Source organism: Cherax quadricarinatus, chromosome 8 (assembly GCF_038502225.1).
Source record: "Cherax quadricarinatus isolate ZL_2023a chromosome 8, ASM3850222v1, whole genome shotgun sequence".
NCBI lineage: Eukaryota > Metazoa > Arthropoda > Malacostraca > Decapoda > Parastacidae > Cherax > Cherax quadricarinatus.
The window spans coordinates 40,015,240-40,041,645 of NC_091299.1; the positions used below are offsets into that span (position 1 = coordinate 40,015,240).

Below are 26,406 nucleotides of genomic sequence, written 5' to 3' on the forward strand. Positions count from 1 at the left end.
GTCACTGACACTGGCTATACTTGTGTGTCACTGACACTGGCTATACTTGTGTGTCACTGACACTGGCTATACTTGTGTGTCACTGACACAGGCTCTACTTGTGTGTCACTGACATTGGTCCTATACTTGTGTCTCACTGACACTGGCTATACTTGTGTGTCACTGACACTGGCTACACTTGTGTATCACTGACACTGGCTATACTTGTGTGTCACTGACACTGGCTATACTTGTGTGTCACTGACACAGGCTATACTTGTGTGTCACTGACAGTGGCCATACTAGTGTGTCACTGACACTGGCTATACTTATGTGTCACTGACACTGGCTATACTTGTGTGTCACTGACACTGGCTATACTTGTGTGTCACTGACACTGGCTATACTTGTGTGTCACTGACACTGGCCATACTAGTGTGTCACTGACACTGGCTATACTTGTGTGTCACTGACACTGGCTATACTTGTGTGTCACTGACACTGGTTATACTTGTGTGTCACTGACACCGGCTATACTTGTGTGTCACTGACACTGGCTATACTTGTGTGTCACTGACACTGGCTATACTTGTGTGTCACTGACACTGGCTATACTTGTGTGTCACTGACACTGGCTATACTTGTGTGTCACTGACACTGGCTATACTTGTGTGTCACTGACACTGGCTATACTTGTGTGTCACTGACACTGGCTATACTTGTGTGTCACTGACACCGGCTATACTTGTGTGTCACTGACAACGGGTATGCTTTTATGTCATTGACATTGGCTATGCTTGTGTGTCACTGACACCGGCTATACTTGTGTGTCACTGACACTGGCTATACTTGTGTGTCACTGACACCGGCTATACTTGTGTGTCACTGACACTGGCCATACTAGTGTGTCACTGACACTGGCTATACTTGTGTGTCACTGACACTGGCTATACTTGTGTGTCACTGACACCAGCTATACTTGTGTGTCACTGACACTGGCTATACTTGTGTGTCACTGACACTGGCTACACTTGTGTATCACTGACACTGGCTATACTTGTGTGTCACTGACACTGGCTATACTTGTGTGTCACTGACACAGGCTATACTTGTGTGTCACTGACATTGGCCATACTAGTGTGTCACTGACACTGGCTATACTTGTGTGTCACTGACACTGGCTATACTTGTGTGTCACTGACACTGGCTATACTTGTGTGTCACTGACACTGGCTATACTTGTGTGTCACTGACACTGGCCATACTAGTGTGTCACTGACACTGGCTATACTTGTGTGTCACTGACACTGGCTATACTTTTATGTCACTGACACTAGCTATACTTGTGTGTCACTGACACTGGCTATACTTGTGTGTCACTGACACTGGCTATACTTGTGTGTCACTGACACTGGCTATACTTGTGTGTCACTGACACTGGCTATACTTGAGTGTCACTGACACTGGCTATACTTGTGTGTCACTGACACTTGCTATACTTGTATGTCACTGACACTGGCTATACTTGTGTGTCACTGACACTGGCTATACTTGTGTGTCACTGACACTGGCTATATTTGTGTGTCACTGACATTGGCTATACTTGTGTGTCACTGACACTGGCCATACTTGTGTGTCACTGACACTGGCTATACTTGTGTGTCACTGACACCGGCTATACTTGTGTGTCACTGACACCGGCTATACTTGTGTGTCACTGACACTGGCTGTACTTGTGTGTTACTGACACTGGCTATACTTGTGTGTCACTGACACTGGCTGTACTTGTGTGTCACTGACACCGGCTATACTTGTGTGTCACTGACACCGGCTATACTTTTGCGTCACTGACACCGGCTATACATGTGTGTCACTGACACTGGCTACACTTGTGTGTCACTGACACCGGCTATACTTGTGTGTCACTGACACTGGCTATACTTGTGTGTCACTGACACCGACTGTACCTGTGTGTCACTGACACCGGCTATACTTGTGTGTCCCTGACACCGGCTATACTTGTGTGTCACTGACACTGGCTATACTTGTGTGTCACTGACACCGGCTATAGTTGTGTGTCAATGACACTGGCTATACTTGTGTGTCACTGACACCGGCTATACTTGAGTGTCACTGACACCGGCTATAGTTGTGTGTCAATGACACTGGCTATACTTGTGTGTCACTGACACCGGCTATACTTGAGTGTCACTGACACCGGCAATACTTTTGTGTCACTGTCACTGACTATACTTGTGTGTCACTGACACCGGCTATACTTGTGTGTCACTGACGCTGGCTATACTTGTGTGTCACTGACACTGTCTATACTTGTGTGTCACTGACACTGGCTATAATTTTGTGTCACTGACACCGGATATACGTGTGTGTCACTGACATTGGATATACTGGTGTGTCACTGAAACTGGCTGTACTTGTGTGTCACTGACACCGGCTATACTTGTGTGTCACTGACACCGGCTATACTTGTGTGTCACTGTCACTGACTATACTAGTGTGTCACTGATTCCGGATATACTTGTGTGTCACTGACACTAGCTATACTTGTGTGTCACTGACACTGGCTATAATTTTGTGTCACTGACACCGGATATACTTGTGTGTCACTGACATTGGATATACTGGTGTGTCACTGACACTGGCTATACTTGTGTGTCACTGACACCGGCTATACTTGAGTGTCACTGACACCGGCTATACTTGTGTGTCACTGTCACTGACTATACTAGTGTGTCACTGACACCGGATATACTTGTGTGTCACTGACACTGGCTATACTTGTGTGTCACTGACACCGGCTATACTTGTGTGTCACTGACACTTGCTATACTTGTGTGTCACTGACACCGGCTATACTTGTGTGTCACTGACACTGGCTATACTTTTGTGTCACTGACACCGGCTGTACTTGTGTGTCACCGACACCGGCTATACTTGTGTGTCACTGACACTGGCTATACTTTTGTGTCACTGACACCGGCTGTACTTGTGTGTCACTGACACCGGCTATACTTGTGTGTCACTGACACCGGCTATACTTGTGTGTCACTGACACTGGCTATACTTGTGTGTCACTGACACCGGCTGTACTTGTGTGTCACTGACACCGGCTATACTTGTGTGTCACTGACACCGGCTATACTTGTGTGTCACTGACACTGTCTATACTTGTGTGTCACTGACACCGGCTATACTTTTGTGTCACTGACACTGGCTATACTGGTGTGTCACTGACACTGGCTATACTTGTGTGTTACTGACACTGGCTATGCTTGTGTGTCACTGACACCGGCTATACTTGTGTGTCACTGACACCGGCTATACTTTTGTGTCACTGACACCGGCTATACATGTGCGTCACTGACACTGGCTATACTTGTGTATCACTGGCACCGGCTATACTTGTGTGTCACTGACATTGGCTATACTTGTGTGTCACTGACACTGGCTATACTTGTGTGTCACTGACACTGGCTATACATGTGTGTCACTGACACCGGCTGTACTTGAGTGTCACTGACTCCGGCTATGTGTGTCACTGACACTGATATACTTGTGTGTCACTGACACCGGCTATATTTGTGTGTCACTGACACTGGCTATACTTGTGTGTCACTGACACTGGCTATACTTGTGTGTCACTGACACTGGCTATAATTTTGTGTCACTGACACCGGCTATACTTGTGTGTCACTGACACCAGCTATTCTTGTGTGTCACTGACACCGGCTATACTTGTGTGTCACTGACACCGGCTATACTTGTGTGTCACTGACAACGGGTATGCTTTTATGTCATTGACATTGGCTATGCTTGTGTGTCACTGACACCGGCTATACTTGTGTGTCACTGACACTGGCTATACTTGTGTGTCACTGACACCGGCTATACTTGTGTGTCACTGACACCGGTTATACTCATATGTCACTGACACCGGCTATACTTGTGTGTCACTGACACCGGCTATACTTGTGTGTCACTGACACCGGCTATACTTGTGTGTCACTGACACCGGCTATACTTGTGTGTCACTGACACTGGCTATACTTGTGTATCACTGACACCGGCTATACATGTGTGTCAGTGACACCGGCTGTATTTGTGTGTCACTGACACCGGCTATACTTGTGTGTCACTGACACCGGCTATACTTGTGTGTCACTGACACCCGCTATACTTGTGTGTCACTGACACTGGCCCTACTTGTGTGTCACTGACACTGGCTATACTTGTGTGTCACTGACACTGGCTGTACTTGTGTGTCACTGACACTGGCTATATTTGTGTGCCACTGACGCAGGCTATACTTGTGTGCCACTGACACCGGCTATACTTGTGTGTCACTGACACTGGCTATACTTGTGTGTCACTGACACCGGCTATATTTGTGTGCCACTGACACCGGCTATACTTGTGTGTCACTGACACTGGCTATACTTGTGTGTTACTGACACCGGCTATACTTGTGTGTCACTGACACCGGCTATACTTGTGTGTCACTGACACCGGCTATACTTGTGTGTCACTGACACCGGCTTTACTTGTGTGTCACTGACACCGGCTATACTTGTGTGTCACTGACACCGGCTATACTTGTGTGTCACTGACACCGGCTATACTTGTGTGTCGCTGACACTGGCTATACTTGTGTGTCACTGACACTGGCTATACTTGTGTGTCACTGACACCGGCTATACTTGTGTGTCACTGTCACTGACTATACTAGTGTGTCACTGATTTCGGATATACTTGTGTGTCACTGACACTGGCTATACTTGTGTGTCACTGACACCGGATATACTTGTGTGTCACTGTCACTGACTATACTAGTGTGTCACTGATTCCGGATATACTTGTGTGTCACTGACACTAGCTATACTTGTGTGTCACTGACACTGGCTATAATTTTGTGTCACTGACACCGTATATACTTGTGTGTCACTGACATTGGATATACTGGTGTGTCACTGACACTGGCTATACTTGTGTGTCACTGACACCGGCTATACTTGAGTGTCACTGACACCGGCTATACTTGTGTGTCACTGTCACTGACTATACTAGTGTGTCACTGACACCGGATATACTTGTGTGTCACTGACACTGGCTATATTGTGTGTCACTGACACCGGCTATACTTGTGTGTCACTGACACTTGCTATACTTGTGTGTCACTGACACCGGCTATACTTGTGTGTCACTGACACTGGCTATACTTTTGTGTCACTGACACCGGCTGTACTTGTGTGTCACCGACACCGGCTATACGTGTGTGTCACTGACACCGGCTATACTTGTGTGTCACTGACACTGGCTATACTTGTGTGTCACTGACACCGGCTATACTTGTGTGTCACTGACACCGGTTGTACTTATATGTCACTGTCACCGGCTATACATGTGTGTCACTGACACTCGCTATTCTCATGTGTCACTGACACCGGCTATACTTGTGTGTCACTGACACCTCCTGTACTTGTGTGTCACTGACACCGGCTATACTTGTGTGTCACTGACACCGGCTATACTTGTGTGTCACTGACACTGTCTATACTTGTGTGTCACTGACACCGGCTATACTTTTGTGTCACTGACACTGGCTATACTGGTGTGTCACTGACACTGGCTATACTTGTGTGTTACTGACACTGGCTATGCTTGTGTGTCACTGACACCGGCTATACTTGTGTGTCACTGACACCGGCTATACTTTTGTGTCACTGACACCGGCTATACATGTGCGTCACTGACACCGGCTATACTTGTGTATCACTGGCACCGGCTATACTTGTGTGTCACTGACATTGGCTATACTTGTGTGTCACTGACACTGGCTATACTTGTGTGTCACTGACACTGGCTATACTTGTGTGTCACTGACACTGGCTATACATGTGTGTCACTGACACTGGCTATAATTTTGTGTCACTGACACCGGCTATACTTGTGTGTCACTGACACCAGCTATTCTTGTGTGTCACTGACACCGGCTATACTTGTGTGTCACTGACACCGGCTATACATGTGTGTCACTGACAACGGGTATGCTTTTATGTCATTGACACTGGCTATGCTTGTGTGTCACTGACACCGGCTATACTTGTGTGTCACTGACACCGGCTATACTTGTGTGTCACTGACACCGGCTATACTTGTGTGTCACTGACAACGGGTATGCTTTTATGTCATTGACACTGGCTATGCTTGTGTGTCACTGACACCGGCTATACTTGTGTGTCACTGACACCGGCTATACTTGTGTGTCACTGACACCGGCTATACTTGTGTGTCACTGACAACGGGTATGCTTTTATGTCATTGACACTGGCTATGCTTGTGTGTCACTGACACCGGCTATACTTGTGTGTCACTGACACCGGCTATACTTGTGTGTCACTGACACCCGCTATACTTGTGTGTCACTGACACTGGCCCTACTTGTGTGTCACTGACACTGGCTATACTTGTGTGTCAATGACACCGGCTATACTTGTGTGTCAATGACACCAGGTATGCTTTTATGTCATTGACATTGGCTATACTTGTGTGTCACTGACACTGGCTGTACTTGTGTGTCACTGACACTGGCTATATTTGTGTGCCACTGACGCAGGCTATACTTGTGTGCCACTGACACCGGCTATACTTGTGTGTCACTGACACTGGCTATACTTGTGTGTCGCTGACACCGGCTTTACTTGTGTGTCACTGACACCGGCTATACTTGTGTGTCACTGACACCGGCTCTACTTGTGTGTCACTGACACCGGCTCTACTTGTGTGTCACTGACACCGGCTATACTTGTGTGTCACTGACACCGGCTCTACTTGTGTGTCACTGACACCGGCTCTACTTGTGTGTCACTGACACTGGCTATACTTGTGTGTCACTGACACCGGCTTTACTTGTGTGTCACTGACACCGGCTCTACTTGTGTGTCACTGACACCGACTATACTTGTGTGTCACTGACACCGGCTCTACTTGTGTGTCACTGACACCGGCTATACTTGTGTGTCACTGACACCGGCTCTACTTGTGTGTCACTGACACCGGCTCTACTTGTGTGTCACTGACACCGACTATACTTGTGTGTCACTGACACCGGCTTTACTTGTGTGTCACTGACACCGGCTATACTTGTGTGTCACTGACACCGGCTATACTTGTGTGTCACTGACACCGGCTATACTTGTGTGTCACTGACACCGACTATACTTGTGTGTCACTGACACTGGCTATACTTGTGTGTCACTGACACCGGCTTTACTTGTGTGTCACTGACACCGACTATACTTGTGTGTCACTGACACCGACTATACTTGTGTGTCACTGACACCGGCTATACTTGTGTGTCACTGACACCGACTATACTTGTGTGTCACTGACACCGGCTATACTTGTGTGTCACTGACACCGGCTATACTTGTGTGTCACTGACACTGGCTATACTTGTGTGTCACTGACACCGGCTATACTTGTGTGTCACTGACACCGGCTATACTTGTGTGTCACTGACACCGACTATACTTGTGTGTCACTGACACTGGCTATACTTGTGTGTCACTGACACCGGCTTTACTTGTGTGTCACTGACACCGACTATACTTGTGTGTCACTGACACCGACTATACTTGTGTGTCACTGACACCGACTATACTTGTGTGTCACTGACACCGGCTATACTTGTGTGTCACTGACACCGACTATACTTGTGTGTCACTGACACCGACTATACTTGTGTGTCACTGACACCGACTATACTTGTGTGTCACTGACACCGGCTATACTTGTGTGTCACTGACACCGGCTATACTTGTGTGTCACTGACACCGGCTATACTTGTGTGTCACTGACAACGGCTATACTTGTGTGTCACTGACACCGGCTATACTTGTGTGTCACTGACACCGGCTATACTTGTGTGTCACTGACACCGGCTATACTTGTGTGTCACTGACAAAGGCTATACTTGTGTGTCAATGACACCGGCTATACTTGTGTGTCACTGACACCGGCTATACTTGTGTGTCACTGACATCGGCTATAATTGTGTGTCACTGACAACGGCTATACTTGTGTGTCACTGACACCGGTTATACTCATATGTCACTGACACCGGCTATACTTGTGTGTCACTGACATCGGCTATAATTGTGTGTCACTGACACCGGCTATACTTGGAGAAGTGTCTCAGTGTCTGAATGTGACACTGTAGTCCAGTCAAATTAGATTAATATTGGAAATAACTGATAAAAAGATGAAATTTTCCACACATACTCCTGAAGACTGTAGTAATAAAGATCAAAAGACCTGTACCTGTGTCCAGCTGAAATTACCCCTTTTTTGTGGATCAACTCTCCTCTTCCCAGTTTTGTTCGCAAATATTTGGGAAACAGTGTATCATATCGTTAGAAAAAATTATAAAATTAATTCTGAAAAAGATTGTTTCTATGCTCGTTTGCCATATTTACTGAAGGTTTTGCATACGCTCGACCGGTTGCTGAGGACAAATTAATTCTTACTAAAAGTTTTCTGTTAAAATCTCGCAAACAACTTTTTTTTTGTTAGTAAAAATGCTTAGAAATGAAGTTGTCTATTGAGAAATTTTCTTTTTTGAATAGTGAGATTTTTGTTTTTATGACGTATTATTTTCTGTTATCCATATTTACATACAGATTCATTTCCTAACTATCCACGAGAAAGAATCATTGTTGATTTTATTTTAAAAGTGGCTTCTTCTTTAGGCCTAATCCTGTTTACGATGTAATAATTAATGACCTGTTTTCTCATGTGCTGTACCAAGGTCATCTATGAGAGCCTTAATTGACTCAGAATTTATACAGATTTGACAATGGCAGTTTTTTGTACAAAGAAGAACAGTGTTAACCAACTTTTACTCGACCACACCGCTTCCAATACCCTAATTCGCAACTACTTATGATAACTTTCAAAATCATTGGTGGAGCTGCTGCCTCTTTTATAGAAGCAGGTGACAGAATTTTGATGTGTTTTCCAACCGCACAGCTTAATCTGTAGTGTTTCTCACACCCCAATACAAATTTTGTAATAAACAAGATGAGAATGTGTTATAGCTGCTGAAAAGGTGGGAGGAAGACTTCAGAAGAATCTAGCGTAATTTGAGTGGCTGATTGATCTACTAAAAGATAAAACTCTATATTGATTGTAATTTTAGACACTGTGTTTTATGAAGAGTGGGAATGAACAGTTATGCAACTGTTGTAACTTTATCACGTGAGTTGACCGAGGAGTGTTAATGTCAACATAATCTCTTGCTGAACATTATCTTTGTTAAGGAGATTGATAATTTTTATTTTTCCAAGTTCATGAAAAGGATGAGATGGTATCGCAGCCATTAAATGCATGAGCAAACAGAACTGACTCTTTGATGCCATTTAAAATGGTCTGACACTGTAGATCTCGAGAATTATAACCTCCTCTTCGAGATTTACTTTTGCTTCTTCAAGAGCAGAATATCTCGCCTGGGGTAAGAGCAACAAGCAGAGTAAGAAAACCTGCATCCTGTTTAGCTACGACAACTGACTCATGTTCATTACATTTACTGACTGCACTCTGAAAAATTAATACAACAGTTTCATGAAAATTGGACACATGCAACATCTGGGCATCTTTAGTGTAGACGTTTCGCCATCCAGTGGCTTTATCGGTACAAATTCTAGCCAGACCATACAACGGGTGGGGTTTGAACCCGCGATCAGTGTCTCTCAAAACTCCAGACCGTCACGTTAGCCACTGGTCCAGCTAGGACATAATTTGAAGACACTAGAATTATATACAAAAGGCGAGGTAATCATTCCTTCTGCCTTGGAGTTGGTGTGAAGAATACCGTTGTCTTGAAGAATCTGGAGCACAGGCAAGAAGGTTGGCTCTTATATACTGGCTTCAGGTGAAAAGGGGACGGGTAGCAAACGAAGGCATTGTCACTGGTAGATGGGATTCCCCAGTGGAAGTAGATCATACCCAAGGGACGGGTTAGTAGAAGTGAAGAAGGTTGTAGAGATGTCCTCTGAACCAGGATTCCATGATGTTGCAGTGTCTGACAAGTTGTGCAGGAATGGTATACAGTATCGACAGGATGAAAATTAGACACATGTAACATCTGGGTATGTTAGGTAAGACACATATGCAACAGTTAGGTATCTTTATTATGAAACGTTTCGCCTACACAGTAGGCTTCTTCAGTCAAGTACAGAAAAGTTGATAGAAGCAGAAGATACTTGAAGACGATGTAATCAGTCCATCACCCTTAAAGTTTTGAGGTGGTCAGTCCCTCAGTCTGGAGAAGAGCATTGTTCCATAGTATGAAACAATATGGAGAAGAAGTGACAGGATGGAGCTTTTTATAGCGCCAAGAGGTGAGAGGGTATCTTTAATGTAGACGTTTCGCCATCCAATGGCTTTATCAATGCAAATTCTAGTATATAATTTGAAGACATTAGAACTGTACACAAACGATTAGGCAATCAGTCCCTCAGCTCATTGATATTCTCGAATCTCTCAGTACAGCATGTTCGAAGCTTCTGTTGGTCTGAACTTCGCACAGCTCTTCTACTTCTTTCATTCGAGATGAACTACTGGTAAACCGAATACCAATTTATTTAGGATATTCTCCGAGAAACCTCTTATGTGAGTAATGCCTACAAAACTCTTCATATTCTTTATCAATGACTGTGCAGGTGTCGCATCAGACTGTGCTCCACACAGGCAAATTTTTGAACGACGAATAGTGAAGCATTCTTCTGATGCAACTGTGGTACTCATTGCCTTCCTTTTTTAGATAAAGAGAATCCATATCGAACATTAAAATGGTATAAAATACCGACAGGTAGGATTTGGTATACAGAATATTTCCACTTGCATAAAAAATAGGTAACATAGCTCGTGTGATATCTAGATGAAGATTCCAATTTCCCATGCTCTGCCTCAATTAAATGCAGTGCTAGTCTCAAGCCTTTCTATTTTGCTTTAAAAATGCAAAGTAATTTGTAAACTTCATGTGGAGCTTCTTAATAACATTGTTTCCAATGAGTTGAATGTTGGAGGAACATCGTTAAAACTCTTGAAAATTAGTCGTATATATTGTTTATCAGGGTCATCAACAGAAATGTTATGAAAGAGTAATTTTGCCAAATCATAGTATGTTATGATAGTTCGTGCAATGATGGAGCCTGAAAGCTTATAAGGTACAAATAACGAAGAAAATAACATAGACCATAATCTTGATAGTCCACCGTTTCCCATGATATAGCCAATTTATCTGATATATGACATAGAAATATGAAATCATCTCAACCTCACAATAACATTTGAACATAAGAACATAAGAACGAAGGAACACTGCAGAAGGCCTACTGGCCCATGCGAGGCAGGTCCAAGTCTCCTACCGGCTTAAGCCAATGCACCCAACCTAGTCAGGTCAGGTCACATTGACTTAAGGGAGGAACACGGCAACAGACCTGGTAGCACAAGCTATCAGGTCTAACTCACACCCACCCACATCTACTCATGTATTTATCCAACCTATTTTTAAAGCTACACAACGTTCTGGCCTCTATAACGGTACTTGGGAGTTTGTTCCACTCATCCACAACTCTATTACCAAACCAGTACTTTCCTATATCCTTCCTGAATCTGAATTTTTCCAACTTAAAACCATTGCTGCGAGTCCTGTCTAGGCTAGATATTTTCAGCACACTATTTACATCCCCTTTATTTATTCCTGTCTTCCATTTATACACCTCAATCATATCCCCCCTAATTCTACGTCTTTCTAGAGAGTGCAGTTTCAGGGCCTTCAGTCTATCCTCATAGGGAAGGTTTCTGATACATGGGATCAACTTTGTCATCCTCCTTTGTACATTTTCCAGAGAATTTATATCCATTCTGTAATACGGTGACCAAAACTGTGCAGCATAATCTAAATGAGGCCTAACCAAGGATGTATAGAGTTGAAGAACAACCTGAGGACTCCCATTATTTATGCTTCTTGATATGAAGCCAAGGATTCTATTAGCTTTATTGCGAACACTTATGCACTGTTGTCTTGGTTTCAGATTACTGCTAACCAGAACTCCTAAATCTTTTTCGCAATCCGTAATATTAAGATCTACATTATTTAGTTTATATGTGGCATGGTTATTGTCCTGTCCAACATTTAGAACTTTGCATTTGTCTATATTAAACTGCATCTGCCACTTCTCCGACCACTGCATCAGTCTATTCAAATCTTCCTGGAGTGCTCTAATGTCCTCGTCAGAATGAATTCGACGGCCTATTTTGGTGTCATCGGCAAACTTGCCGATGTCGCTCTTTATGCCCTCATCTATGTCGTTTATGTAGATTGTGAACAGCAGGGGGCCCAACACTGACCCCTGTGGAACACCGCTCGTGACGCTTCCCCACTCTGATTTCTCCCCATTTATGCAAACTCGCTGCTGCCTATTTGTCAACCATGCCTCTATCCAGGAAAAAATTTGTATTTATCCAACCTATTTTTAAAGCTACACAACGTTCTGGCCTCTATAACGGTACTTGGGAGTTTGTTCCACTCATCCACAACTCTATTACCAAACCAGTACTTCCCTATATCCTTCCTGAATCTGAATTTTTCCAACTTAAAACCATTGCTGCGAGTCCTGTCTAGGCTAGATATTTTCAGCACACTATTTACATCCCCTTTGGTTGTCTTGGAATGAAGACACTGCAGTATACTGCAGTATACTGCTCGCACCTACGTTGCTGACATATTTTTTGTGATGTAGCCCTAAACAGTACTGTTACCACCATTTTGGTGGGCCTACAATTTACGTGTAAATGAGAATCAGTGGCATTCTCTCAGTTGGCGTATATATATGTGATCAGAAGTTTAGGTTTCAGTGTACTCTCATGAAGTCAGATTAATGAGAGGCAATACAAGAATTTTTTGGACTGTCATGTGGAAAAGTCTCTGTTATGGCTTCCGTTAATACTTGCCTTGTTGGAAAAGATGGAGTCCGCAGAAACTTTCCATATACCCACCAAAATACCTGCACTGAGGGTATTGTAACATATGTGTAAGCTTCATCATTGCATACATTGTGCAGTTTTGGAGTACCTGAAGCAACCTTTCGCTTTCCTAATTTAGTTTGTATTTCCATTTTTCCAATGTCCACGATCTCGTTTGGAGATGGAATAGTGTAAAATTTTGATGTTTCCTAATCTATCACATTCTTTGCTGGCATTTTATTTCACCCACTGCGTAAAATGTTTCTTTTCCACTAACATAAGAACATAAGAACATAAGAACGAAGGAACACTGCAGAAGGCCTACTGGCCCATGCGAGGCAGGTCCAAGTCTCCTACCGGCTTAAGCCAATGCACCCAACCTAGTCAGGTCAGGTCACATTGACTTAAGGGAGGAACACGGCAACCGACCTGGTAGCACAAGCTATCAGGTCTAACTCACACCCACCCACATCCACTCATGTATTTATCCAACCTATTTTTAAAGCTACACAACGTTCTGGCCTCTATAACGGTACTTGGGGGTTTGTTCCACTCATCCACAACTCTATTACCAAACCAGTACTTTCCTATATCCTTCCTGAATCTGAATTTTTCCAACTTAAAACCATTGCTGCGAGTCCTGTCTAGGCTAGATATTTTCAGCACACTATTTACATCCCCTTTATTTATTCCTGTCTTCCATTTATACACCTCAATCATATCCCCCCTAATTCTACGTCTTTCTAGAGAGTGCAGATTCAGGGCCCTTAGTCTATCCTCATAGGGAAGGTTTCTGATACATGGGATCAACTTTGTCATCCTCCTTTGTACATTTTCCAGAGAATTTATATCCATTCTGTAATAAGGTGACCAAAACTGTGCAGCATAATCTAAATGAGGCCTAACCAAGGATGTATAGAGTTGAAGAACAACCTGAGGACTCCTATTATTTATACTTCTTGATATGAAGCCAAGGATTCTATTAGCTTTATTGCGAACACTTATGCACTGTTGTCTTGGTTTCAGATTACTGCTAACCAGAACTCCTAAATCTTTTTCGCAATCCGTAATATTAAGATCTACATTATTTAGTTTATATGTGGCATGGTTATTGTCCTGTCCAACATTTAGAACTTTGCATTTGTCTATATTAAACTGCATCTGCCACTTCTCCGACCACTGCATCAGTCTATTCAAATCTTCCTGGAGTGCTCTAATGTCCTCGTCAGAATGAATTCGACGGCCTATTTTGGTGTCATCGGCAAACTTGCCGATGTCGCTCTTTATGCCCTCATCTATGTCGTTTATGTAGATTGTGAACAGCAGGGGGCCCAACACTGACCCCTGTGGAACACCGCTCGTGACACTTCCCCACTCTGATTTCTCCCCATTTATGCAAACTCTCTGCTGCCTATTTGTCAACCATGCCTCTATCCAGGAAAAAATTTCTCCTCCTATTCCATGTGCTTTAATTTTCCTCAATAGTCTCTGATGTGGGACCCTGTCAAAAGCCTTACTGAAGTCCATATACACAATATCATATTCATTACCATGATCTACCTCCTCAAATACCTTAGTGAAAAAAGTTAATAAATTCGTAAGGCAGGAACGCCCCTTTGTAAAACCATGCTGAGATTCGTTGATTAATTTATGCTTTTCAAGGTGGCTACGAACTGCCTCGGCAATTATTGATTCCATAAATTTTCCCACTATGGAGGTTAGGCTTATTGGTCTATAGTTCGAAGCTAAGGACCTGTCACCTGTTTTGAAAATAGGTATCACATTTGCCATTTTCCACTTATCTGGCACCATGCCAGTTTGTAGTGATATGTTGAAAAGATTAGCCAAAGGTGTGCTAAGCTCCTCTTTACATTCCTTTAGAACCCTTGCATACAGTTCATCAGGGCCTGGGGATTTGTTAGGTTTTAATTTATCTATTTGCCTAAGGACCATGTCACTTGTGACCCTAATAGTGCACAGTTTATTATCGTCCTGTTCTACATAATTTATCATTACTGGAATATCGCTGGTATCCTCCTGTGTAAAAACTGAGAGGAAGTATGTGTTAAAAATTCTACACATTTCCTTATCACTGTCAGTGAGCTGACCCGAGGAACTTTTGAGTGGGCCTATCTTGTCCCTGATCTTACTTCTGTATACCTGAAAGAATCCTTTTGGGTTAGTCTTCGATTCTCTTGCAACTTTAACCTCATAATCTCTTTTTGCTTTTCTAATTCCCTTTTTTATTTCTCTCTTTAACTGAATATATCGATTTCTCAATTGCCCCTCTCCTCTTTTGATTTGCCTATATATGCCTCTCTTTTGACCAATCAGATATTTTAATCTATTGTTCATCCATTTAGGATCATTTTTGTTTGATCTGATTTCCCTATTTGGAACATAATTTGACTGAGCAGCTAGAACTATGCCCTTGATGTTAAAATCTGCATTGTTAAAACCGTATTGAGATAAGGAACTTTGTATAAATTACGTATGGAAATAAATGGTATAAAATACCGACACAATGGAAATATAAACACAAATGCAGTATAATGTGATCCTTTATTAACAACGTTTCACCCACACAGTGGGCTTTTTCAAGTCACACACGGATCTACCTGGGGTTGGAAGGTACGAGAGTATTTATAGTCATGTTCAGAATGTTGAGGTCAGGTGGAGAATGCTGCATCTGATGATCTACCGGGTGGGGTTATAGAGTCTTGGGTAGCTTGGCAGGGGTATTGGACAAGTTGTGAGTAGACCTTCTGCAGTGTTCTATGTTCTTATGTGGGATAGCGATGAAGAAGTTTCTTGGCGAGTGGTTCAGCTATGTTATAGAAGCCATTGTTCTGGTTGAAATTGTTGGTTGTAGAGATGAGCGATGATTCCAGGATTCTTCTGTATTGAGTGTTGTCTTCTGTGGCGATAAGTCTTGAGTTTCTGTAGTTAATTAAATGGTTGTGTGAATTGCGATGTTGTACACAGGCATTCCTTGTATCGTCAGTCCTGCTTGCATATTGGTGTTCTGAAATACGTGTTTGGAGGTCTCTTGATGTTTCGCCCACATATAATTTGTTGCAGTCATTACAAGGGATTATGTATACCCCTGCAGAGGATGGAGGCTTGTCCTGTCTACTACTGGTGATGTCCTTGATGGTCGTGGTTGTGGAGGTAGATACTTGGAATGATGTTTTGGCAAAGATGTTGGAAACATGTTTGGCAATGGAGTTGGTTGGGAGGACTATGTATCTCTTCTCGGCAGTGTCTTCTCTGGGTGTGTTGAAGATGTTTAATGCCCGCCGTCTGCAGTCTCTGATGAAGTGACGAGGATAGTGGAGTTTAGAAAATACTTGTTCAATTATAGTGCATTCTTCCTCAAGGAACTCATTGCTGCAGATTCTGAGTGCACGTAGGAAGAAGCCTATAATTACACCACGTTTGGTTTTGGTGTCGTGGTGAGAGTAGAAGTGGAGAAGATCGTTTTGGTTGGTGGGTTTTCGATAGACTTTAAAACGAAGTTCGTGGTCAGCTTTGCAGAGCAGAACATCACTCGCCAAGAAACTTCTTCATCGCTATCCCACATAAGAACATAGAACACTGCAGAAGGTCTACTCACAACTTGTCCAATACCCCTGCCAAGCTACCCAAGACTCTATAACTCCACCCGGTAGATCATCAGATGCAGCATTCTCCACCTGACCTCAACATTCTGAACATGACTATAAATACTCTCGTACCTTCCAACCCCAGGTAGATCCGTGTGTGACTTGAAAAAGCCCACTGTGTGGGTGAAACGTTGTCAATAAAGGATCACATTATACTGCATTTGTGTTTATATTTCCATAAATTACGTATCCAAGATTTTACAGCAGATACCTCAAACAATGTGACATCATTGTAACTTTAACAAAATAACGAATTTGACATTGTACTGACAGTGCTTTTAGATGCAACTTTACGAAATTAGTACACCGAGAGTAAGACACATATGGAACAGTTAGGTATCTTTATTTCGAAACGTTTCGCCTACACAGTAGGCTTCTTCAGTCGAGTACAGCAAAGTTGATAGAAGCAGAAGATACTAGAAGACGATGTAAACAGTCCATCACCCTTAAAGTTTTGAGGTGGTCAGTCCCTCAGTCTGGAGAAGAGCATTGTTCCATGGAATGAAACAATATGGAGATGAAGTGACAGGATGGAGCCTTATATACCGCCAAGAGGTGAGACGTAGGTCACTAGAAGAGGTAAGAACTCAGATGCTGAGAGGTCAGGTCCCTCTCAAATCCAGCCGTTCTCACTAGTAGAGGTTGTCGAAGTTGATTTTAGGTCTGTACCAAGATACCCTTGTATTGCAGTGTCTGACAGATTGAACATTAAAATGGTATAAAATACCGACAGGTTGTTAGGTAAGATACATATGCAACAGTTAGGTATCTTTATTTCGAAACGTTTCGCCTACACAGTAGGCTTCTTCAGTCGAGTACAGCAAAGTTGATAGAAGCAGAAGATACTAGAAGACGATGTAATCAGTCCATCACCCTTAAAGTTTTGAGGTGGTCAGTCCCTCAGTCTGGAGAAGAGCATTGTTCCATGGAATGAAACACAAGGGTATCTTGGTACAGACCTACAATCAACTTCGACAACCTCTACTAGTGAGAACGGCTGGATTTGAGAGGGACCTGACCTCTCAGCATCTGAGTTCTTACCTCTTCTAGTGACCTACGTCTCACCTCTTGGCGGTATATAAGGCTCCATCCTGTCACTTCATCTCCATTTTTCAGCTTGGTGATGCATTCCTCGGTAGGGTGGTGCTGGCTGCAGACACCGCAGATTACTCTGTTAGGACAGAGTGCACCCAGGTGTCCATAACGCTGACACTTGAAACAGCGAACTGGTTCTGCTGTGAAGGTCCTGACATCGTACCTGCCCCAAGAACCGAGGTCCAGCTGGGATGGCAGTGGTCCTACATGCTGAATGAGAACCTGTCGGGTTGGTGCGTTGCCTGCCGTCTTTGCCTTGAGACGTTGAGCTGACACCACACTGGGGTGAGCTGCTACTGCCTCGATGGGCATCATCAGCGGGTATCGCATCACTACACCCTTGGTGATCTTCTGCCGAGAGTCCAGTTCCTCCAGGGTGAATGAGCGATCTGTCTCCATGACTCTCTTCAAGGTGGTATACATTTCCTTGTTGAGAGGAGTCAATATTGGTTCTCCCCTCAAGTTGAACCATATCTTGAACTTCAGGTTGTGTCGTGATTCCAGGTATGAAACAACCCCATAGTGGGTTCTGTGGTCCCCATAAGACTTCACCTTGAATTTGCCAGGTCGGTTGAGCTGGTTTGCCTGCTCCTTGGACGGACGGTGCTTCTTCTTCTTCTCCACAGTGTTCCATCCCTCTTGGTTTTCGGGGGGTGCGGTGTTTATTTCGCCACCCACTCCACAATGCCCGAACTGCAGGCAGAAACACCATGCCTGGAATCCTCGATGCCCCGAGAGGCTCGCCAGAATTCAAGAAGTCTGGAAGACGCCAAAAACTCGGCAACAGGCTATGACGGATCATCAACCGATGGATGCAGAGAACCCTGCCATACCGCAGATCTCTCAGCAGCTAAACCAAGTCAATGCCCAGGAATTTCCAACCCTAGAAGCCTCAACCAGGCGTCAAGGTCAAGAACCTCCTGCACCCCTACCTCAACGAGGAAACAGAAACAAGAGGAACAGGAGGCGTCAACAGGGTGCATCGGGTCAATGCGATCAGCAGGCTGCACTAAACGAGCCCCCACCGGCCATAGCACGACAACGCAGGCACTCCTTACCCGGCACAGGCGCTTTGCAGACTCAACTGGCACCTCACCAGCAGATCCTGGCTACTCAACCTGGTATACAGCAACAGACCACGGTGCATACAATAAAGAAATCCAACCCTCAGCAGTCCCTACAGACCACAGCAGCCCAGATAATATCCACTGTTTCGAACCCATCTCCAAAGCAGGCCCTCACCAGGGAGGATCTCGTAGCACTCATCAAGGTGTTCACGGATCTTATTTGCAACACAATCAACTCCACGGAACAACAGAGCGCATTCCGGCAGATGGTCAGTACTCTCCTGAGAGTGTGCTTTCTGACCGAAGAGGAGACAGTGGATGCCATGAATTTGCAGGTTCTCAGAGCGGGCAGGACTCAGTCTCCAGCTCAGGAAACAACAGCGATGGAATAACCTCGGTACCAAATCACACCCTCAAGGTCCTACAATGGTACATTCAGGGCTTGAGGGGCAAACAGCACATCTTGCTGGAGGCAGTAATTCGGGATCGGGTTGACATCGTCTTGCTACAAGAAACTCTGACTGTCCCGACTATGTGCCCACGACTACCCGGTTTTTCTGGGTATTTTCGGCACATGGACCCGGGCATTCACTGCAGAGGCACAGCTGTATTTGTATCCAATACAATACCTCACGAGGTTATAGCCAACCCTGTGGACTGTGGGGAGGATGTCGAGGTACAGGCCATCCTTGTGCAGATACCTGGGGCGCCCATTACCATCTATAACATCTACAAGAACCCAAGACACACCCTCGACATTGCAGAGCTCCTCGCACTAGCACGCACTGAGTGTATTATTGTGGGTGGAGATTTCAACGCACATCACCCAATGCTGCACTCTCACTCAGCAACCAATGCTGCTGGCAGACACATAGCAATGCTCCTACATGATATTCCAGAGGTAAAGTTGCTAAACAATGGAGACCCCACACACCTGTTGGGTGGCTGCCTCGACCTTACCTTCGGGTCAAGACAACTCGCAGCAGGAGCCACATGGGAAACCCATCCTCACCTTGTCAGTGACCACTTTGCAGTGATCACCACCTTCAACATCAACAGGCCTCCCACAGTTGTGCTGCCTCCTAGATGGGACGTAAAGAGGGCCAACTGGAAGGTGTTCCAGGATTATCTTCATGACTGGTGGTCCACATACTCTCTATCTGAAGACTGTGATACGGCTGAACAGGAGCTAATCACTGTTCTCATCCAGGCAGCAGAGTGCGCAATTCCAAAGAAGTCTGCAGGACGCACTCACAAAAGAGACTGGTGGTTCTACAACGACGAGGTGCGGGAGCAGAACCACCGCATCAACTCTTTTAGGAAGCTATACAGGCGTAACCCTACGGCAGAGAACAGGAATACTCTGAGAGCCATTGCGCAGCATGCCCGCAGAATCTCTCTCAGAGTAAAAACTGAGAAATGGCTGGAGTGGTCCTCAACATTCGGGCATGACACCACCTTATCTGAGATATGGGGCAAGCTCAACATAGCAACTGGCAAGAGCAAGCCGAGGCCACCAGCACACCCGAACCCATCCCAGGAAGCAGAGAAACTAGTGGAGCTTTTCACTTCCAGGGGAGCCTCCACTCAGCTCCCACAGGACATCCGGAATATACAGACGGATCTTCTGCCACAGCGCCAGCTAACGATACAAGCTCGGAAGATGTGACTGATGTAGACCTCACGGACTTAGAACTCCGACGTGCCATTAAGAACACAGGTGACACTGCCCCGGGCATCGATGGTGTGCCGTACTCCATGATTGCACGGGCTGGGCAGAGTGGATGGGAGGCCATACTAGACGTCATTAACAAGTCGTGGAGGGCCAGGACACTCCCAGCAGCTTGGAAGAAAGCTACAATCGTACCAATTCCAAAGCCCAAGGACCCAGGCAGTATGAGACCCATATCGCTGACCAGCTGCTTAGCCAAGACTGCTGAGAGGATGGTGTTAAACCGCCTCCTATGGAAACTTGGACCCTCTCATCATCACATATTTGGCTTCACCAAAGGAGTGGGTACAGCAGAGTGCATAACCACTCTACTAAGCCAGATTGCTGACAGTAACAAAAAACCTAGTATTGTCGTCTACCTCGACCTTGAAAAGGCATTTGAGCTAGCCAGCCCCACAGCAATTCTGGCAATACTAGCTCGGAAGGGAATCAAAGGACGCCTCCTGGCCTGGATAGAGTCCTACCTTAGGGGCAGGCAGGCCTGTGTCAGCTTTCAGGGACACTACTCTTCCTTTAAATCCCTGGAAAACGGTACACCACAAGGAGGTGTGCTCAGTCCTACCCTGTTTAACATCCTTATGCAAGAACTTGTGAGCCTTCCCTTTCATAGTGGTACACAGCTCCTCAGCTATGCTGATGATCTTGCACTCGTAGTGAATGGGAAAGGCAATTTAGAACGACAGGCTCAGAGAGCTTTGGACCTAATTACGCAGTCTTGCAAGGAACTAGGCCTCAAGATCTCGGCCGAGAAATCTCTTGCAATGATGTTCAAGGGACCAGATCCTGTGAATAGATTACGTATTCAGGATATAGAACTTGAGTGGACAGGCTCCTACCTGTACTTGGGAATCTACATTGATAAAAAGCTGACCTTTCAGAAACAGGCCGAATATGTCAGGTCACGTGCTCTACTCAGACTCAACGCCATGAGAGCCATGACGAGGCACCGTGCAGGGGCAAGCAAAGATGTACTTCGCTTGTACTATATACAAGCTATACGCTCGCTCATTGACTACGGTGCACCGGCTTTAGCTCATCAGGCAAAGAGTGGAGGTCGTACAAAATCAGGCGATAAGAACTATGCTTGGGGCCCCCATCTGGACCAACACAGTATGTCTCAGATCTGAGGCCCGGCTTCCTTCCTTGGCTGACAGAGTAAAATACATAAACGCCTGCAAAGTGGCCACGATTTTGCACAGGCAGCAAGGTACCCCACTAAGGAGACGGATATTGACAACCATGTCACAAGATCCCACACTCTTCACGGACTACTCCTGGATTCGTTCGTTTTGTGCTGCTGGGCGGAAGCTGCTGCCTATACAACTACTCCTTGAGAAGAGTTGTGACCTTCCTGTTGCTGGGTACCATCCACCACCTCCCTGGGGCCCAGATCCAGCCGATGTTTGCATCATGCAGCTACCCATCTCTAAGCGTCTCTGCAGTCAAGACACTCTCAGCAATCATGCTGAGACAAGCATGGCACTGGCAGAGGGAGGCACATGTGCAGTGTATTTCACAGATGGTTCTGTCGACCCTGACAGGAAGAGAGCAGCAGCTGGACTGTACCACAATGGTCACACACAAGGCTGGCGACTCCCTGACCACTGCACGATCCTTCAAGCTGAGTTGGTGGCGATTCAGCAGGCATTGTCACATGCCCTACGACATCGACTCCGACCTGTCATACATGTTGATTCCACGTCTGCAATCAATGCCCTCTCCCATCCTCAACCACAGGACAATGTTCACCTCATCACATCGATCCTGAGCATAATGACAGCCTTAGAAGTTCAGGGTAACAGATCGACATTGAACTGGATCCCCAGCCATGCTGGCATCCGGGGAAATGAGGCGGCAGATGATGCAGCCAAGGCAGCAACAGACTATCCACATGTTGGGATTACTGTCCCAATCAGCCTACGACAGACCAAACTGGTGGCTGCCAGAGCCATGAAACTTATGGGGGAGGTCTTAGGTGATACCCCATCTCAACAGTGGTACCGAGCAGCGACTCAGGGAGAACCCCCTCCATATGATAGAAGCTGGTCCAGAGCGCAGTGTACCGCCATCCATCGGCTTCGTTTGGGCTTTCCCACAGCCAAGATGATGGTAGACAAGGCTGAGGAGGAGATGTGCCAGTACTGTCAGCACGTTGTCCAGCGGCCCCTAACACACTATCTTCTGGAGTGCGAAGTTACTGAGACGCTCCGCAGGCAACTAGGAGTGATATTCCCTCCCGAAGAGGACCCAGAGATGACTGCGGCCACACTAGTGTACCATGGAGTCAACGAACCAGACAAGCTGTTACCTGTGATAACGACATATCCTCCTCCTCGCTAGTGTCCACAGTTAGAAGTACATACGGTGTTGTCGCTTATGAGATGCACCAGTTGAACTGACCAGAAGAGTGCTTGAACAGCATATGTCGCATCATTGTAGAAGCCTTTCTCCCTCGGGAGCCAGAGACGGGTCATCGCAAGATTGAGACCCGTGCCAGGACTACGGTCTTGGCGAACATTATACATACATACTTCATCTCCACATTGTTTCATTCCATGGAACAATGCTCTTCTCCAGACTGAGGGACTGACCACCTCAAAACTTTAAGGGTGATGGACTGATTACATCGTCTTCTAGTATCTTCTGCTTCTATCAACTTTGCTGTACTCGACTGAAGAAGCCTACTGTGTAGGCGAAACGTTTCGAAATAAAGATACCTAACTGTTGCATATGTGTCTTACCTAACAACCTGTCGGTATTTTATACCATTTTAATGTTCACACCGAGAGTCCAAGCATATGCAAGACTGAAATGATAGAGGCCTTGCCGCATCAATTATGGAATTTGTGTTCGCTGTACATCAATTACTCTTTCGGACTTTCGATTTTTTAGAATAACTGTACCCAAAAAACAAAAACAAACAAAAAAAAAAAACAGGCAATGTCCCTGAAGCCACATTCTCGACATCGCTCATAAAGTTCGTAAAATGTGGGTAATATGTGCTTTTATAAGCAGTTCTAATATCCTCTCAATCAATAAATTAAAATCCAGGGCCACGGATACAGACAACTGTTGGTGTCTTTCATCCTTGCAGATCCGACCTCATCTCCACATATGTTGAGTGGAAATATAAACACTTAAGCTGTATTATGTGATCCTTTATTGACAACGTTTCGCCCACGCAGCGGGCTTTATTACTTCGTGGGCGAAACGTTGTCAATAAAGGGTCACATTATACTGCATAAGTGTTTATATTTCCATTGTGTCGGTATTTTATACCATTTATTTCCACATATGTTGAGTAACTGGAGTCAGGTGAGGCGAAGTAGGAGGAGGCGGGGTCATAGTGGAACCATCCACTAGTCCAAGTAGGCCCTCGTCCATAGGTTGGACAAGTTTTGTCGTTTTTTTGTAAACCATTTATCACATCTGTCAGACACTGCAGCATCATGGGATTTTAATATAAAGAATTTTTCAAAATTTGTCCGACACTTGGACGAAGACCTACTTCGACTAGTGGATGGTACCACTATGACCCCGCCTCCTCCTGCTTCGCCTCACCTGACTACAGTATATAAGCCACGTCTACGGCCCTGTGTTGTACATTCTACAAGATTGATGGACTGAACACATCGACTCCAGGCTGAGGGACTGATTACCTCAAACTCCTCCTCTCCTTACACCTTTCTGTTCTGTATTGGACTGATGAAGCCACTGTGTGGCGAAACGTTTCCTAAATAAAGATTTCCATATGTTGCATAAGTATCTCAAACTTCAATGTAGATCTTAATATTACGGACTGCGAAAAGTATTTAGGAGTTCTGGTTAGGAGTAATCTGAAACCAAGACTACAGTGCATAAGTGCTGGGTTCATATCAAGAATTATAAATAATAGATATCCTCAAGTTGTTCTTCAACTCTATATATCTTTGATTACGCCTCATTTAGATTATGCTGCACAGTTTTGGTCACCGTATTACAGAATGGATACAGATGCACTGGAAAACGTACAAAGGAGGATGACAAAGTTGATCCTGTGTATCAGAAATCTTCCCTATGAGGATAGACTGAGGACCCTGAATCTGCACTCTCTAGAAACATGTATTAATGGAGAACATGAATTAATAAAAGGGATGTAAATAGCGTGCTAAAAATATCTAGCATTGACAGGAATCGCAGCAGTGGTTTCAAATTGGGAAAAAAATCAGATTCAGGAAGGATATAGGAAAGCACTGATTTAGTAATAGTGTTGTGGATGAGTGGAACAAACACCCGAGTACCGTCATAGAAGCTAAGATGCGTAGTTTTAAAAATAGGTTGCATAAATACATGAGTGGGTGTGGGTGGGTAATAGTTGGACCTGACTAGGTTGTGCTACTAGGTCAGATGCCGTGCTCCTCCCTTAAGTGAATGTGGCTGACCTGACTAGGCCAAGGCTTAAGCCGGTGGGAGAATTGGATCTGCCTCGCATGGGCCAGTAGGCCTACTGCAGTGTTCTTCTTTCTTATGTTCTTATATATGTCAAATAAACATAGAAGCAAGCTACTTTAGAACTTATTTCCCCATTTTCTCTCTATGTAAATCATCGTCAGTTGCAACGATTCACAAATAACTGCGAAAAATTGTTGTTAATGTTGCTAGAATTACCGACAATATGTTAGGTAAGAGGGACATAAGTGCAATAGATGTGACATTTTATTGTGACAATAAAATTTCACATTAGTTGCACTTGTGTCCTTTTACATAACTGCAAAAAACTAGTAAAAAGTCCTCCGCTCGCGGCGGAGGGGAAGGGGGAGGGGAAGAGGGAGGGGACGGGGGCGGGGCCGAGGGAGGGGAAGGGGGAGGGGAAGGGGGAGGGGGAGGGGGAGGGGGAGGGGCGATAAAGGGAGGTTGCAGTCGGAAGGAGGGAGAATTAATTTGATTTTCTACAGTCTTCAGGAGTACAGTATATGTGAAAAATGTAATTTTTTTTAAATTTTCCGCTATTTCCTACTTTTCAGACTAATTTGACTGGACTCACTAACAAGATTTTGACAGAAGTTACACTCTAAATTTAATTATTTAGTTTACTATGTTATTCCTATAGCTAACTATTATGATATCAATCGTATTTCAGATATATAATAAAGTAGTGATAAAACAGTATTTAAACATAAAAATATTGTGATCAAACTCGTTGAACAACCAGTTGAGACAAGTTTCCCTGGAGCCAGTGTTCAGTTTTACAGTTCTTGCAACTCGGCCTGAGGCTGCACTTTCCTGGTACCTCGCTTCATCATGTGCTCACTAACAGGCGCTTCATACTCTACAGATGACATGACTCTTCAGAGCTTTCTATGCAACTCTTATGCTCCTCCTCCAAGTGGAGCCCACGTGGTTCAGAACTTCACCTGGTATGTTCCGTATTATTCCCGTACAGTACTCTACGGCGTGTATTTTGAGTGTGACTCCGGTAACCTGACGGTATCCGGTTACCCTGGTATCCTGTTGCAGTGTTTAAATACTGTTTGGAAAACTACTCCCTCTGACTCCTGTGTTCAAGGTAAGAAATTGGAGAAAGTGATCTTTTGGAACTTGAGAAAATGTGCAAAGGAAAAAGGTTTTAGAAAAATGTTCTATGTGTATTTACAATTACGGTTGTTTAAGTAAAATGTTCTGTATGTAAGAATAATGTTCATTGTGCATGTACAATGCTGGGTGTGTAGATACAATGGTCAGTATGCAAGTATAATAGTCACTGCTCAGATACATTATATAGTGTGTAGGTATAATGCCCAGTATGCAGGTACGATGATCAGTGTGCAGGTACGATGATCAG

The 26,406-nt window shown here is 44.7% G+C and overlaps 1 protein-coding gene across 1 annotated transcript in view; it reads left to right on the forward strand.

The window, feature by feature from the left end:
* Window positions 1-26,406, forward strand: part of LOC128685267 (uncharacterized) — a 209,556-nt gene that overhangs the window by 89,576 nt on the left and 93,574 nt on the right. Inside the window, exon 5 of the mRNA XM_070082741.1 lies at window positions 25,900-26,130. Coding sequence (XP_069938842.1) covers window positions 25,900-26,130 — 231 coding nt within the window. The remainder of the gene's footprint in view (window positions 1-25,899; window positions 26,131-26,406) is intronic.